Here is a 16,300-nt window from a genome sequence, read left to right as displayed (position 1 = left end):
CAACCCTCCCTGCTGTCCCACACCGCATCCCACCCCGGTCCCACTCCCTCCCCATCCCCCCAGAGGGAACTGCACACACCCTGCTCTTTTTTTAACCAAAATTCATTTATTTGTCACAAATTACAAAGCCCTGCGGGTGCCGGGGGGAGCCACCCCTGCCCGAGCCCCCCAGGGGCTCCTCCCAGGGTCTGCCCAGCCCCTGCCTCAGTTTCCCCTTCCCACGAGCAGGGCTTTCCAGAGGGAGGGTCCCCAAAGCAAGCCAGGCTCTGGGGTGAGGAGGAGGTGGTGGAGTCCCCCCAAGGAGACCAGCTCGGGGGGCACCGGGGGTGGAGTGGGGAGGGGTTAGGCACGGAAGAGGGTCTCCTGAGTGGCGGGGTCCAGCTTGCCCCCCGGGACCGGCCCCCCCTTGCCTCCGGGGGGGTGGCTGTGCCCTGAGGAGTAGCTGGCGGAGCGCTCGGTCCCGGGACTGGGGGTCCGGCAGCAGAGCAGGGCGGCGCAGGCATGGCGGAAGCGGGGGTCGAAGAAGGCGTAGAGGAAGGGGTTGAGGCAGCTGTTGATGTAGGCAATGCTGGTGCAGTAGGGGTGGAGGTTGTTGAGGAAGGTGTGGAAGCTGCAGGACCACGGCAGCACCTCCAGGTCCATCAGGACGTAGAGGGTCTTGACCAGGTGGAAGGGCAACCAGCAGCCCCCAAAGGCGGCCACCAGCACCGTGATGATGGTGAGGAGGCGCTTGCGCTTGCGGGGCCCCTCGGCCCGCTCCCGGCGGAAATGGCTGGCTACGGTGCGGGCGATGAAGAAGTAGCAGGTCAGCATGACAGCAAAGGGGGCCACGAAGCCCAGGGCAGTGGAGGAGAGCCCCAGCCCCACCTCCCAGGCGCCCTCCGTCCCCGGGGCGGCCAGGCCCCCGTAGTCCATGTAGCAGGTGATCTTGCTGTCCCCCCCCAGGGCAGCTGCCCGCCGCAGCACCAAGGCTGGCAGGGCCAGCAGAGCCGCCAGTGCCCACAGGGCCACCGTGGCCACCAGCCCGCTGACCCGCGAGCGCAGCTTGGCGGTGGCCAGGGGCCGGACAATGGCCAGGTAGCGGTCGAAGCTCAGCCCCGTCAGGCAGAAGACGCTGGCGTACATGTTGACGAAGACCAGGTAGCTGCTGACCTTGCAGGCGGCCGTGCCGAAGGGCCAGTGGTAGCCCAGCCAGGCATAGGCAGCCCACAGTGGCAGAGTGGCCACGAAGGTAAGGTCGGCGGCAGCCAAGTTGGCGATGAAGGTGTCGGCCGAGCGCCGGCGGTCCCGGCCGCCTTTGAAGACGGTCCAGAGGACCAGCCCGTTGCCGGCCGTGCCCAGCAGGAAGACCAGCAGGTAGATGGTGGGCAGCAGGGCCAGCGAGGGGCCCCACTCGGCGTACTCGCACTCTGTCTCGTTGTCCCCGTAGGCATAGGCGTCCATCGCCTCCTCCATGCCGCTGGCCGCTGGGCTTAGCTCAGCTCAGCTCATCCCGGGCTCACCGAGCTCCTCCGGCCCTCTGAGCCCGGCCCAACAAATCCCACCGCGTTACCTCCCCTTCCTCCTCCTCCTCCGCCCTCCTCCTTGATGGGACGGACAGGATGGATGGACGGGGGGGGGGAGCCCCCGTGGGAAATTTCACAGCTCCCCCTCCACCCTCCATCTGGCTCCTTCCTGGGGGTTTACCAAGCTCTCACCCAAGTGTCAAAGCGTCAACCCCTGAGATAAGCCCTGTCCCCCCACCGCAGGGCGGCTGCCTCCTGGGGGGATTGCGGTCACCCCACCGGCAGCCAGGTTCGGTGCCGTGGCTCAGGGAAGCAGCCTCGGTGGGACAGGGAGGCTGAACAGCCGGGCACGGGTCCGCCACCCTGTGGGTCCGAATTTGCGTTTGGGATTTCACCTTTGGGGTGCTGCTTTCAGCGTTTTTGCATTGGGGTGCTGCAGTTCGGGTTTTGCATTTTGCATTTCGCATTTGGCTTGTTGCATTGGGCGTTTTGCAGCAGGGTGTTGCACTTGGGTGGTTGCGTCTGGCGTTTGGCATTTGGGACTTTGCAATTGGCCGTTTTGCATTTGGCATGTTGCACTTGGGCTTTTACATTTTGCTTCCAGGGTTTTGCATTTGCAAACAGTCGTGGCAGCAGGAGGGTCCCAAATTGCCGGTGCCCTATTGCGAGTAAGACATGCTGGAGAGACCTTTATGTGTTTTCCAAAAATCTGCAGAGCGGGAGCTCTGAGATTCCCCCACCCCCAGCCCACAAAAAGAACATTTTAAGGCATCTTTTGCTGAAGGACCAGACAGCGATGGGGAGCCCTTGCTGCATCCCAGTTCTGTGCAGGCTTTGCTGTCTGGTTAAGGAGCCGAAAGCAGCAATGCCTTCAGCTGAGCCAAGAAAGATGAAAAAATCACCCCCCCCACCCCAAAAATAAAATATTTGGAAGGAGCAGGAGGAGGAGGGAAGCAGCGGAGCTGTGGGATGGGGTCATCCCACCGGGGCTGAACTCTCACAATTACAGCTTTGGGGAAAAGCACTGGCGAAAGCAAGCAGGACTTTGCAAACGGTAAAGTCTGAAAAGCCACAAGTCCCCCGGGAGGCCAGGAAAAGCACGGCGGGGGGGGACTTGGGCTGACCCAAGGAGCCAGAGGAGTGGAGGTGCCTTTCGCTGTCAGAATAGGTAAATTAAGAGAGGAACGGGCAGTGGAAATGGCAAGGTTAAAACCCAAGCACCGGGGTGGTAGAGGAACCACGGGGATGGGGCTGGCAGGGGGATGCGCAGCCACTATGAGGGCAAAGCCCCCAGCGACCCCCCCACCGGCACAGCGGGTCCCTTTTCCCAGCAGAGTGGTGTAAAGAAAGGGGCTGGTGGATTAATTCGGTGGCTGAAACAGGGGGGAAGCTCGAAGGGATCTCCGAAATTAGAAAAAACGAGTGGTACGGGGGGAGAGGGGCTGGGAAATGGGGGTGCAGGTGGGGGAGCGGTGAGAGCCCCAGAGGGGTGGGCACAGCGGCCACTAAACCAGCCGCCCAAAGGAGACCCAAAGCCATCAGCCTGGGAGAACAAACCAGGGCTCAATTGGGCTGGAGATAATGAATAATAAAATATTCTAATGACCTGGGACAGTCCCTTGGAAAGGTGCACATTAACCCTGCAGGGTAAGGTGCTAGGGCCGGCAGGTCTTTGAAGAATTAAAATAAAAAGCTGCTAAAAATTGATGCATAAATATGACAGCTGCTGATTTAAGTTAAAACCCGAAGTTTGTTTAAAGAAGGGATGGAGCCCCACACAAACCAAGCCTGATGAAGACATTACTTAAGCCTATAAGCTAATAAATGGAATAAAATAGGGAAATAAAAGAAATGCTAATTAGACCCTTGGTATCACCAGAAACTGCTACAAAGGGAGATGTTCCAGCCCAGGTAACGAAGATCACTATTAATAACAATCTCTGCTATTTTTGTCTTCTGTGGGTAGCACAGGAGAACAGGTAACCCTTTCCAGCCCTGCCAAGGCAATGCCTTGCCAAAAAGCCGCCAGCGATGCCAGAGGGGCTGAAGGGTCCCCCGTCACCCCCTCGCTGCCCTGGCAGTGGGGGCAGCTCCACTCATGCATGGTCCTTGGTGCCACTCTGGGGTCCCAGCGCAGTCCCTGGCTCTGGGCTGACCCACGTGCAGCCTCCTCCAGCGGGAAGGACTGCACCGGCCGGCTGGAGACCCCCTGGGTTGGGTTTGTTGTAGCTGCGGGTGGTGGGTTGGTGGCCACAGCTGGGCAAAGGGCCCTGAAGCCACAGAGAGCAGTGGCAGGGCGTTATCACTGGTGGGGGTGGCAGGGCTGATAACGAACTCCGTTATCTTAGTGCTGTTGGGCAGCAGGAATGTGACCAGGGTCTTCGGGGAGAGGGTTAAGGGGGCTTGGGGCGCTGAGCCCAGCAGCTAGGGGCTCTGCAAGGAGCTGTTTTCCCCTGCAGGGCGACAGGCTGCCCTCGGTCCCTGCAGCCCCATCCCCGACAGGAGCAAGAGGCTGCAGGAACCTTCACTCCTAATTCCCAGGGAATAAATCCCAGGGCCCAGTAGCCAGTGGCTCCATCTGGATGGTGGCGCAGAGCCAAGCCCAAGTCTGTTCCTGCCAGCTCCGCAGCCGGGAGGGAGCAGCGTCTGTCAGACAAGCTCGGAGGAAAGAGGCTGAGTTTTTGCTGCAGTGCCAGGACGAAGCCAAGGGCTCGGGGGCAAGCAGGAGCCCTCTGACCAGCTCATGGCGTGAAGCTTTGCCAGGGAAAAGCTGAGCCCATCCAGCATCTGCCATGTTCCTTGGCTTGGATCCATGCCACGCACGCCAGGCCCGGCACAAAAGCCACTGCCCAGACACGTGGCAGGGGGCTGCCCCACGGGGGACGGGGAAGAGCAGCCTCCTGGGTGCTGGTGGGAGCCCCCCTGCAGGGGGGTTGGGACATGGGGCCGAGCTCGTGGCACCACCTGGGCACCCCTTGCCAGGAAGGGCAGCAGTTGGCTGTGCCATGAGGTGGGATTTGGCAACTTCCTCTGAAGCCGGTTGGAGTTACTCACATCCTACCAGGGAAGCAACAACTCCTCGGCTGCATCTCTCCCTCTGGATCTCCCTCTTTCCGTCACGCTCTGCCAGGAAAAAACAGCCTGGGGGTTCCCATCCCGGGGGGGGAGGACACAGAGCCAGGTCTGAGAGAGGCACGTGCCCAAAGAGTGGCCACGGTGGCAGCTCGGCTCACCGACCCAGTCAAAAACCAAGGGCGGGAGGGACGTGGGGGGCACCCACCAGCAGCATGTCTCCTTCAGAGGTTTCAGCTCCAGCCCAGGCGGAGGGATGGGGTATCCCCCTTCCTCCATGGCCCAACCTCGCAGTCACACCGCAGCCAGTACCATGCCAGTGGGCCCGCGGCAATCCTCCCTTTGCTGGCTTCACTTCAGCTGGAGGGAGGTAGGGCTGCTCAGCATGCCGGAAGGTTTGGGGCTGGGGGGGCATCTGTCCCCACTCTTCCTCAGGATGACCCCAGCACCCAGCACCCACCACCCCAGCAAGCTAGCGGACAGGGAATAGGCAGGACAGCACCGTTTGGTGCCAGGGTGGGCACGCGCGGCTGGTTTGCACGCGTGGGCAGAGACATGCACCCACGCATGCGCTGAGCCGCGTGTGCAAGGCAACTGTGCGAGTGGCTGCTTCTGCAGAGGGATGCTGTGTGCATGTGGGGGTGCGAGGGGGTGTGGGTACACATGGGGCACAGTGCCGTGGGGAGGAGCATGGGTGCGTCACCAGTGGGGTGGGTGGGTGGAGGCCTGCATTGGCCCCTGCAAGGGGCTCTGCAATTGCTGCACGCCTGCGGCCACGCACGCTGCCTCTCTGCAGGTACCCACGGGGGATTGGGGTGCACCCGGGGTGGGTGTCATTTCTGCCCCCCCCCCCCCCAGCCAGGCAGCACCCACGGGTGCCCCGCGCCCCAGCAGACCGAAGTGGGGGTACCCGGCACCCAGCCCCGGTGGCGGGCAGAGAGCTCCTCCTGGTGGCAGTCCCCACGGCAGCATGTCCCCCCCCAGCCCCACGGGGCCACTCCCGGGCCAGGGGACATCCAGCGGGCCGGGGGGCTGCGAGAAGAGCCAGGGCCCGCCCCGAACCCACCAACAAAGTTTTATTGTCCTGTCAAAGTGGCACCAAAATCCTGAACTGTTGCTCTTTGTCTGAGGGTGATACAAGAGCAGGGGGCGAGGGGCAGGGAGGGGGCTCGTTGCCCACCCCCCAGCCCCCAGAGAGCAAGGGGAAGGGAAAGGCTGGGGGAGGCCCGTGGGCCAAGGAAGGGGAAGAATTGTCGTGGAGGGGGACAGGGACCCTGCGAGCATCCTACAAAGTGCATAGATGTGTGTGTGTGTGTCCCCACGTGGAGGGGCAGGCCTGATCCTGGGGACAGCGGCTGTCAGCCTCGGGGATGTGGTGGCAGGAGACAGAGCCTGGAAGAGACACAGCAGGGAGAGAGGGGTGAGGACCCCGTGGGGACCCCCAGGCCCAGGGGGGCCCCTGGCCGGAGCAGGCAGCAGGGAGGGTGCTGCTGCTCCTGGCTGCACAGAGCCCAGGGACATGGGGACACGCTCCCGCCCAGGCCACCCTGTGCCACGGCCACCTCTCTGCCTGCATGTCCCCCCCTCCAGCCCCCCAGGGACACACAGCCCCGACACAGGGAATGTGGGGAGGGGGAGGCCCCAGCTATGCCCTGCGCTGGGCACTGGGAGGGGTCCGGCCCCCCGTGTCCCCCCCAACTCCTGCACTCACCCCGCTCAAGGCTTCTTCTTTTTCAGCTTCAGCGCTTGCAGCCAGTGCGGGGGGGAGGCGTCGGACCTGGGAAGCGTCGGCACAGCATCAGCACGAGCCCCCCAAAAACACACCCAGGACCCAGACTGACCCTCCAGGGACCACAGCCAGGCAGGGGCAGGCAGGGAGGGCAGGCAAGGAGCTGCCACACCAGCTGGGGCTTTAAGGGCTCGGACCCAACCAAGCACTGTTTAGGGTGGAGCAGCCCGGCTCTCCAGGCAACGGGCCCTGGGAAAGCTGGGCCCAGCGAAGCCTCCCCCCGCGCCCAGCTCCCAGCTCCAGCTGGGCCCAGCCCAGCCTCCTGATGCCTGCGAAGGCCAGAGGTACCAGCCCCGAGAGCCCCAGCACCCCTCAGCATCCCTTTACACCTCTAAAGCACCCCCAAAACCTTCATGCCTCTGGAAAAGCCCACCCTCAGTACTGCTTTGGTGGGGCACAGAAGCAGGTAACAGCCCCCCCCAACACTTCCCTGCCCTTCAGCATCCTCCCCGCAGCATCAGCCTCACCCGTCCCCAAACCTGCACGCATGACCCCCCAAGCCCCCTTCTCCCACCCCTGAGGCACAGCCCTCACCTCCCCACGAGGGTCCCATGCCCCCCAACACTCACCCTGAGGACTTCTCTGGCTTGGGGGGCAGCACCAGGGGTTTCCCACTCAAGCCAGGGATCTTACAGGACTTGGAGCGCTGCACGTGGGGTTCCTTGGGGGGGGTTGCCTTGCTGTCCCCCGGCAGTGCCCCCTCCTCGGCCGAGCGGTTTCGGCCCCTCAGCTTGGCCTGGGAGCAGGGGAGTGAAGTCAAGGGGATGCACCGTGCTTTGCCCCCTCCCAAATACTCCCACTGCCTCCTCCCCACCCCGCCCCGCACTGCCCACCTTTGGCCAAACCCCCACTCCCAACCTGCCTCAGTTTCCCCTCCCCTTGTTAAACCCTCCATTCCACCTGCCCGGGAGGCATCACCCCACTCGCTCGGGGTCCCGGCGGGCCCCACCTTGAGGGCAGACGTGTTGAGGCCAGGGAAGAGTGGCACCTTGACCCCCTTGCCCGATGGGGATGCTCGCACCCGCCGGCTCTTGGGTTGTTCCGCCGCCTCCTCATCGGAGGATGCTGCGGGGCAGGCTGGACGGGGCTCTGCAGGGAGGACATGGGGGACAGCGTCACCATGAGACACCTCTGCCAAGGACGGATGGCCCCGCAGTCCCTCTCCTGTTGTTACCATCCCACGGGCTCTCACCTGTGGAGTCCCGGAAGATCCAGCTCTCCCCATCCGAGGTGGCCCCGGGGCGGAGGGCCGGCGCCCGGTGCCTGCGCTTGCGGCCCAGGTTGGCTTTGCTGCGGTACACACTGCTGTCCAGGATCTCCGTGTCCTGCGGAGCCCACAGGGACAGGTCAGTGCCCAGCATCGGGGAGCCCCAGGACCCCCACCCCGGCCAGCATGCCCACAGACCCCCACAACAGCACTGGGGGGCCCTGAATCCACAGCCTGCCCCTTGGGGGAAGCTGGGGCCAGAGGGCAAAGCCCCCATCCTCAGAGCAGGACAGGAACACGGCCCCCAGAGAAGCGCCTCTGTGATGGCTGGGCACCCCCAGAGCCCCCTCCCCACTCACCTCCAGGAAGGTGAATTCCTGCCCAGCGTGGTCCGTGGGTCCCTCGGGCTGAGGGGCACCCAGGGAGAGCCGCTTCTCCTCCCAGCTTGGTGGTGTCTTCCCATCCAGGTGGTCCAAGGGAGCTTCTTCGCTCTCCGTGTCCAGCAGGGTCCCGCCGGCACCCTCTGGTGACAGAGGGGAGGCCCTGGGGCTCTGTGGGGCAGCGGCCAGTGCGGAGAGGTCCCTCTCCTCCTCGGTGGGGCTGGAGGGCTCGCTCTGGGGGCACTCCACAGCTGCGGAGTCAGCCAGAGCGTCACCCATCGGTGGGCTGGGGTCTGAGAGACGGATGCTTCTGCTCGGGGAGACAGGAAGAGACCCGAGTTCCTCCAGCTCCAGCTAACACAAGCCCTTCCCCTGCCCCAAACCTCGCCTCCGTCAGCCTCCAGGAGAAACTGAGGCATGGGGAGGGCCAGACACTGCTCCTGTGAAGTCAGGACCCAGGTGTCCAGGACTCTTCCCACTCTCCTGGGATGTCACACCAAGAGGGTGGCACCTCCAGGAAGCTCCCCCAAAGCCCCTTCCCAAAGGCTGGGGCAGAATTTGGGGTCTGGGGAGGGCAAGGAGGCTGCCAGACTCATAGGTGACTCAGGCCAACTCTCCCCCTTGGGGCAGAGAAAGGGGTCAGAGCCACCCAGTAGGGTCACCAGCCCCCAGGAGGTGGCCAGGGGGACACCAGGTGACCAAGGGGCCCCAAGGGGCAGGAGGAGGATCAGGGCCACCCGGGGTGCGGGAAGGCACTGGCAGCAGGAAATCAGCCAGGCTGGGGCCTTCCCGAGGCCCATGGGGCTTTTGCTTCCCTCCTCCTGGGATCTTTGTTTTCAGGCAGCTCGAGGGAATTTATCATTTTGGGAATCCCCAGCTCTGTAAGTTTGGCTGAAATCAGGGTTCCCACATCCTGGCGAAGCGGTAACGGCACAGGGCTAATTCTGCCGCTTTTCTGGGGGGCCGCGGGAACACCAGCACCCTCCAAACTTGGCACATGGCTCCCCATGTTGGTGGGAGACAGGCACACGAAGCCCTGAAGGCATCATCCCCTCCTGGATCAGCCCAAGACAGCAGATCCTGCTGGGACAAGTTGAAACCCAGTCCCTCAAAAAGTTCCCGTTCAGTTGTGGGGCCGGAGGCTACATGGGGAAACATGGAGGCTGGGGAAGAGGAGCTCTGGCAGCCCAGGGCTGGAGGCAGCAGGTCCCCCAGCTACAAGTGAGGCACAGTAGGACGCCAGCACAAGGCCCACAGCATCAGAAGTCCCCAACGCAGGATGCCACAGGCACCCGAGAGGGACGGATCCCTCCCTGGGGTGCCACAGTGCCACCGCCAGTGCCCTCCTTACCCATCCACTGAGCCAGCGTCACCTCCCGGGCTCTGCTCCTCAGCACCGAAGTCCCGGCTCCGGGCTGCACAGCGGGCACCGAACGCGTTAGCCCACTCCCAGCGCTTGGCCTCGGCATCGCGCAGCTCCACGCTCCAGCTGGCTGTGTCGAGGTGCTGACTCCAGCCTGGCTCTTCCACCCCGGCCTCCTGGGGCTGGGCAGAGCTGCCTGGGGCAGGCAGGCTGCCCAGGCTCTGACCCCAGGCCATCTGGCCCAGTCCAACCCTGCCAGCATCACCAGTGCCCAGGCAGCTGGTGGCATCCGAGCTGCCAAAGGAGAGATCCCTAGGCCAGTCTCCCACAGGCTCCCGCAGGCCCCCAGATCTCATTCCACCAGCCCAGGACATCGAGCCATCTGGTGACACTCCGGCGCTGGAGGGATCTGGCACCCGGTCTGTCCCAATGATACCAAATTGGTTCTGGCACTTGGCTCCTCCAAGCTCTTCAGCCCAGTCCCTACTGTCAGTGGTACTGTGCTCCTGCCGGTTGGTGCTGCCCCAGCCGGGCTCCTGGGCCAGGGGATCAGAGGCACAGGAGCCAGGCAAGTCATCTTTCCTGACACCAAAAGCATCAACCAGCTCGGTTTGGCTAATGCTGTGCTCACCAGCCCAGCTCAGCCGGCCAGGACTAAACTCTCTTTCTTCCTTTTCGGTGTTTGTAGAGCTGTACTCGCTGACCCAGGCTGGTCTGCTGGGGCTGAACTCCCGGTCCTGGGTCTCCATATCCCTGGTGCTGTATCTGTCCTCCCAGGCCGGTCTGCTGGAGCTGAACTCCTGGTCCTGACTCTCCATGTCCCTGGTGCTGTGCTCGTCTTCCCAGGCCAGTCTGCTGGGGCTGAACTCCCGGTCCTGGCTCTCCATGTCCCTGCTGCGGTACTCACTATCCCAGGCCGGTCTGCTGGGGCTGAACTCCCGGTCCTGGCTCTCCATGTCCCTCGTGGTGTACTCACCGGCCTCAGCTAGCCTGCTGGGGCTGAACTCCCGGTCCTGGCTCTCCATGTCCCTCGTGGTGTACTCACCGGCCTCAGCTAGCCTGCTGGGGCTGAACTCCCGGTCCTGGCTCTCCATGTCCCTGGTGCTGTATTTGCTGTCCCAGGCTGGCCTGCTGGGACTGAACTCCTTGTGAGGGGTCCCAGCATCCCCAGTGCTGGATCTGCCAGCCCAGCCCAGCGTAAAGTCCTTGTCCTTGGTCTCAGCATCCCTGCTGCTGTATTTACTGGCCCAGTTTGGAGTAAGCTCCCTGTCCTTCATCTCCACATCACTGGTGCCATATTCACCAGCCCACGCGGGTGTGATCTCCCTATCCTGGCTGTCCACATCCCCGGAGCCGTACCTGCCAGCCCAGCTGGACTGCCTGGAGCTCGGCTCCTCGTCCTGCTGCTGGCCGTGTCCCAGGCCGTAGCTGCTGCTCCAGTCAGTCTTCCCAGAGCTGATCTCCTCCCTGCTGCCCGCACTGTCCAAGCCATAGCCCGTGCCCCACTTGGCTTTGCCGGCACCAAAGTCTTGATCCTGCAGGCAGCCTTCCCCTGTGCCGTGGGATTTGGACCAGTCGCTGCAGCCGAGTCTCATTTCCCCCATCAACTCCGTCCCTTTGTAATCGCTGCCCCAGTCCCTCCTGGTGGTGCCGAAGGGCCCGTCCTGCTGGTCCCCATCCCTGACACTGCAGGTGCTGTCCCAGCTCAATTTGGTCCCAAATTCCCGGTCCCGCTCCATCTCACCAGGCCAGTCGCTCTCCCTGGCCACAGCCTCACGGGTCCAGTCAAAGGTGCCAGCCTGGTGAGGTCTGCCAATGCCAAATTCACTGCATAGGTCCTTCCGTGACCAGCCGAGCAGGTCCTGGGGGAAGACGGTGAGAAGGGGGGAGACAGGGGTTAAAGGGGGTCACAGTCCCAGCTCATGCAGCAGAGAGGAGAGTTGGAGAGGAAAAGCAGGGGGGAAATACCCTGGGGGACACAGCACAAGCAGGGTCCTGTCCGGAGAGGAGACCAGATCCTGCTGCCTGCCCTTCCCACCCCACGGGGCCCCCAGCTCCCACACCAGGAGCTTGCCAGCTGCCCAGGGTACTCACAGCTGCCGTGCCTGCCCAGGGCCCTTCCCGGCCCACAGCCTGCCGAGCCCTCCCCAGCTCGTCCTGCAGCTGCAGGTTGGCCAGCAGCCACTGGAGGATGGCCGTGGTCCCCGACTCGCCAGCCATGGCTCCCCATCGGGCCCCGTGCCCGCATGCGGCGGTGGCCGCACCCCGGCTCTCCCTGCCGGCACAGCACGCTCCCATTCAGCCTCCACCCTACCCGTCCCACCGCCCTACGTACACCCAGCGAGGCCCGGCCCTGTCAGAGAGGAGCCCAGCGCCACACCGACACCGTGGCCCAGCGTTAACCCTTGCCACCGCAGAGCCGCCCGGCTCCCTGCGCCCCCTTACCTCTGGCCCCTCTGCGCCCAGAGAGCCACGGCCCGCGGCGTGGGCCCCGGGCGACGCCAGCAGCTCGGTCAGCCAGCCCGGGTCGGTGTGGGGATCGGGGCCCCTCGAGGATCCTTCGGCCCGGCCTGGCCCGCCAGGGCCCTGCAGGCTTACAGGGGAGTCGCTCACTGGCGCCCAGGCCGAGTTGGCTGCAGTGGCCGGATCCGGTGGGGTGGCCTCGATGAGGAGGCCGGGCTGGGTGGGAGGCTCAAGCTCAGCTGGGTCCCGCGCGGGCTTTGTCACGCAGAGAGGGGAGCAGGGCATGGTGGCACCCCGCTCTGCCTCCCCTTCCTCCTCCTCCTCCTCTGCTGAGCCCTCAGCCTCTCGCTGGGCCACGGGACCCCCTGGACAAGGAGCCCCCTCTGCTCCCCGGCTGCCGGCCACCACAGGGCCCAGCTCTTCGGATCCGCTGTCCCCCCCAGAGCGTGGGGGACAGGGGTCCGGATCTTCCCTGTCCGATTCGCCCTCTTCGGAGACCCCTGAGTCAACCGTCTCCCGGATGGGGGAACGGGGCGGGGATGCTAACCGCCGTGCCCCCCGCGAGGGGAACGTCCACTCGAAGGACTGGGAAAGGCTCCAGCTGGACTCGCTGCCCAGGGATGGCTCTGACAGCGGGTCCCCGGGACGGGGCAGGGCGCTCAGCGAACCCCCCAGCTCCCCCATGCCCTGCCCTGTGGTCGGGGGCTGCAACACACCCTCCGAAGAGCGCCGGAGCCCTGAGTCCCTGGAAGGGGGAGGGGGGCTGAAATTAGGACCCTTGGGGGACTGTGGGGACACTGGGGAGTCATCTGGTCCCTCCGGGGAGCCTGGGGCACGGGAGGCTTTAGCAGGGGCCTCGGGGAGTGGGCTGGGGGGGCCCGGGTACTCAGCGGCAGCCTCAGGAGAGCCGGGGGGGCAGGTGACTCTGGGGGGCAGTTCAGGAGTGCTGGGGGGGCTGGCAGTATCGGGGGATCCCTCGCCAGGAGTGTGGGGGGAGCCAGGGGAGCAGGAGATGCCAAGCCGGGGTTCGGCTGCGGAGGAGGGAGCGCCCGGAGCCTGGATCGAGGTGGCCAAGACCTCGGCTGGAGGCTGGGCGGGGGATTCGGGGGAGCCAGGGGCCAGGGTGGGGGAGCCAGGGGCTGGTAGCTCCAGGGAGGCATCGGGAGAGCCAGGGGCCGAAGCGGAGGGCTCTGCGGGCTGGAAAGGAGCTCCTGGGGCCGGGCAGACGGGAGGCCTTGGCGAGCCAGGGGGTCCAAGGGCGCCTGGCCGGAGAGAGGAGAGCTGTGGAAAGAGTCGGGGGGCGGGGGGAAAGTGGCGTCACATCACTCGAGAGGAACCTCCCAGGCGTCACCCGCCCCCAAATCACAGCCCCCCTCCCAGCCCCGATCTCCAGCGAGGGTCCCTCCCGCCAGCACCCCCTCCCCTCCCCAAACCCGAGGCAAGAGGTGCCCACGCCTCCTGCCAGCGCCAGGCTGCTGCTTCCTGCGTGACTCAGCCCGGGCGGCTCCCAGCGGCCCCCGGCCCCACTCCGTACCCTGCCAGGCAGGGCAAGGCACTGCCCCGAGCCCCCCACCGCTGCCCCCCTCGAGCACCCACCCTCCAGCAGCGCAGAGACAGATGGAGAGGAAGAAATGAAGCAGGAGGAAGCAAAAACACCCCCAGCCCGGACCCCCCACCCCGCCGCGGGGCCAGGCACTCCCTTGCCAGCGTCACCCAGCCCAGCACCGTCAGAGTTAGTCCCCCTCGCCGGGGTGACCCGGTGCCACTGCCCAGGCTGCCACCCCCGGTGTCATGGCCTGGTGTCCTGGTCACCGCCCCGAGCACGGGGCAGGGGGCGGAGAGGGGGGTTGGCAGGGAGCCCGAAAGGGCCTGCCCTGCCACATACCTGCCGGGTCACCAAACCCTGGCTGGTGACTCACGGCTGCTCCCTGCCCACACCTCGGCAGCGGTGCTGGCACACGCCACCCTCTCCAAAATAACGTGGCCCCGCACCCAGGCACCCAGCACAGGGGGCACCAGGCTTCCCTGAAGAAAAGGGCAGTCAGCACCCCGAGGAGAAAGGAGAGACACGCACCCCGCAGAGAGGGAGCCCCGGAGGAGACAGGAGAGCCCCGAAGGAGAGAGCCCAGGAGCGGAGCCGCCGTGGTGCGGAAGGGCGAGGCGAGAACTCACATCAGGGGGGGAAGGTGGCCTCCGGCGTCCACGGGGGTCCCCGGCACAGCTCGGGCCGGCTGGGGGGGAGCCGCTGCCAGAGAGAAACAGGGAAGGAGGGTGAATTCCCCCTGTGCAGCTCTCTCTGTTCTCCCCTCCCACCGCCTGCCAAGGCACCTCCTGGCCCCAAACCACCCACTCTGGCCACAGGAGGATGGGGTCGGGCAAACGGCAAGAGGCCCATCAATCGCTGCAAGCCTTACTCAAAACCAGCACCAAATTATCTAGCAAGGTTTTGACTGCAGAGGGGAGGGAGGCAAATCAGCTGCAATCCCCTTTCCGGAAAGTTTTCAGCCCTTGGGAGAGCAAGTTTCTCACACTCTGGTTTAAAATAGCCCCTGTCTCTCTCTCCCGGAGGTGCCCAGCTTTCGGGAGCGTGTCCAAGTGCTGGCTCTCACCCAGGACATCCTGCAGCCAGGAGTCCCACAGATCTGCCCGCTCCCACTGCCTTGGCACAGCCCCGCAGGTAAAAAAATAGCAAGGGTGGGAGAAAGGGAGAATTTCCCAAGGGGAGCAACCCCCGCCCCGTTACTCCCGGTCTCAGGGCAGCCCCTGTCCAGGCAGTGGGATGGCCGGCTGGCTCACCTCCCAGCCCTCGGGGGCTGCAGGCAGGGAGGCAACTCCTCAACCGGGACAGCCCGTTCCTGCGGTCTGAACAAACCACTCGGCGCTGCAGCGGCTGCCCTGGCCTTCCCACGGAGGCAGCTCAAGGCGCTGCCTGCTTAGGAGGAACACCGGCCTCGAGCCGGCGACCAGACCTCAGCTCCGTTATTCCCATCCCTGGGACAGCTCAGAGCAATGTTCCCCGGCCCCACAGCCTCTTACCGCCCCGCCGGGGTCGGTCCCCAGCCCCTCACCTCATCTCGGCAATCGGGTGTCCGTCATCCCCCGTCCCCAGCTCGCCCACCGCGGGTTGGGGTGTCTGGCGGGCTTCGCCGGGGAGGGCTCCGTCCGCCTCCCCGCTGGGGCGCCTCCGGAAGGCAGTGAAGGTCTTGGAGCCAAAGCGAGAGGAGGAATCAGGGCAAAAGGGTGAGAGCCGGGCTCGGTCCGGGCTCCCTGGGCCCTCCCTGCTGTCTATTTTGGCCAGAATCTCCTCCACGGTGGTGCCTGGAAATCGCTCTGGTTTGGTTGCCACTGGCACTGGCGTCACCTTGAAGGGAGCCAGGCCTTTGCGAGAGGGGGTCAGCGGGGCAGGGGGCACCTCCTCCCCAGGGGTCGAACCCGGGTCCTCAGTGGCTGCAAGCAGAGGGGACGGGAGCACCTTCCCGTTGGGGGTCTCGGGTGACTTGAGAGTGAAGGAGGGGCGTCTGAGGGGCCCCCCTGAGCTGCCCCCGCTGTAGGGCTGGGGCCCTGCCAGGCGGTTCATCTTCTCAGCGGAGGGCAGCTCTGGGCGAGGGTGCCGTGGCCCTGGAGGGGGATATGGCAGGGAGGGCTTGGCGGGCACGGCCGGCTTTGGCAGCACCTGGGGTTTGGGCCGGACAGGCGGCTTGGGGCGAGCATTGCCTGCAAGAGAAGCAAGGAGAGGAGAAACGCCACGCTGGAGGAGCGCCACAGCCCTGCCAAGCTCCCCAGGGAAGGCCAGTGGAGCACAGCGGGCCCACAGCCAATCTTGGGTGCCAGCCTGGCATCCCCAGGGGGGGCTTTCCCAGCGCAGACCAGACTGGGAAACCCCCCAACCCCAATTTCTCCTGCCCCCCCCGGGGACAAACCTTTCTCAGGGCTGCCGGCCACCAGCCCAGCCCCACCAGTGCCTGTGGCAGAGGCGCAGGGCAAGGCGGGGCGCAGGGGCTGCGGCTGGGAGGCCATGGTGAAACTGGGGCCGGGGCTCGGTGGACGCAGTGCAGGGTCAGCCCCTGGGGAGAAAGAGAGAAGCGTTTCAGTGTGCCTTTGCCCAGGCCCTGGGGCTGGTGGGACCCAGCAGCAGGCAGCCACCTCCTCCAGCCACGCAACACCACGGTACCAACCTACCAGCCCTGTGCCAAACCCTCACGTCCACCCGTGCTGGCACCCAGACAGCGTGCCAAACCACTATCACACTGCCAACCCTCTCTTCATCAGTACCACCCTTTGTACATCGTCCCTGGCTCACTTGCACCAGCCAGGCACGATGCGGTAACCCCAAACACCACATCAAACCCCCTCTCTGCCCGTGCCCCCCTCGTACACAGCAGTAATCGCATGTACCCCGGACCAGCTCGCCCACGCTGCAAACCCCCCAAACACTGTGTGGTTCCTTGTTTACCTGTACCGGCCCTGCGTTAGCCTGTCCCAGCACCCCAACACAGACATAGCACCCCCACCGTGCTGTGC

At 65.0% G+C, this 16,300-nt stretch overlaps 2 protein-coding genes across 2 annotated transcripts; both read right to left on the bottom strand.

Annotated features, from left to right (window-relative positions):
- Nucleotides 1-342: 342 nt before the first annotated feature.
- Nucleotides 343-1,488, bottom strand: APLNR (apelin receptor). Its single transcript, XM_010568065.1, has one exon. It carries the CDS (start codon nt 1,453-1,455, stop codon nt 343-345), a length of 1,113 nt encoding a protein of 370 aa, XP_010566367.1. The 5' UTR covers nt 1,456-1,488.
- Nucleotides 1,489-6,293: 4,805 nt separating this feature from the next.
- TNKS1BP1 (tankyrase 1 binding protein 1, 182kDa) lies at nt 6,294-15,796 on the bottom strand. Its single transcript, XM_010568064.1, has 10 exons — nt 15,700-15,796; nt 14,848-15,493; nt 13,952-14,024; nt 11,762-13,060; nt 9,305-11,178; nt 7,933-8,263; nt 7,559-7,691; nt 7,316-7,455; nt 6,936-7,102; nt 6,294-6,354 (listed from the first exon to the last, which is right to left on the bottom strand). Exons 1-10 carry the CDS (start codon nt 15,794-15,796, stop codon nt 6,294-6,296), a joined length of 4,821 nt encoding a protein of 1,606 aa, XP_010566366.1.
- Nucleotides 15,797-16,300: the final 504 nt, after the last annotated feature.

Source organism: Haliaeetus leucocephalus, unplaced genomic scaffold (assembly GCF_000737465.1).
Source record: "Haliaeetus leucocephalus isolate CR32 unplaced genomic scaffold, Haliaeetus_leucocephalus-4.0 Scaffold236, whole genome shotgun sequence".
Classification (NCBI taxonomy): Eukaryota; Metazoa; Chordata; class Aves; order Accipitriformes; family Accipitridae; genus Haliaeetus; species Haliaeetus leucocephalus.
This window is presented reverse-complemented; position numbering and strand designations above follow the sequence as displayed.

Coding starts and splice junctions, on each gene's coding strand:
- APLNR (XM_010568065.1), bottom strand. CDS start 1,455: ATGGAGGAGGCGATGGACGCCTATGCCTACGGGGACAACGAGACAGAG.
- TNKS1BP1 (XM_010568064.1), bottom strand. CDS start 15,796: ATGGCCTCCCAGCCGCAGCCCCTGCGCCCCGCCTTGCCCTGCGCCTCT. Junction 13,061..13,951: donor GGCCACCTTCCCCCCCTGAT/GTGAGTTCTCGC, acceptor CTCTTTCCACAG/CTCTCCTCTCTCCGGCCAGG. Junction 8,264..9,304: donor GACGCTGGCTCAGTGGATGG/GTAAGGAGGGCA, acceptor CTCCCCGAGCAG/AAGCATCCGTCTCTCAGACC.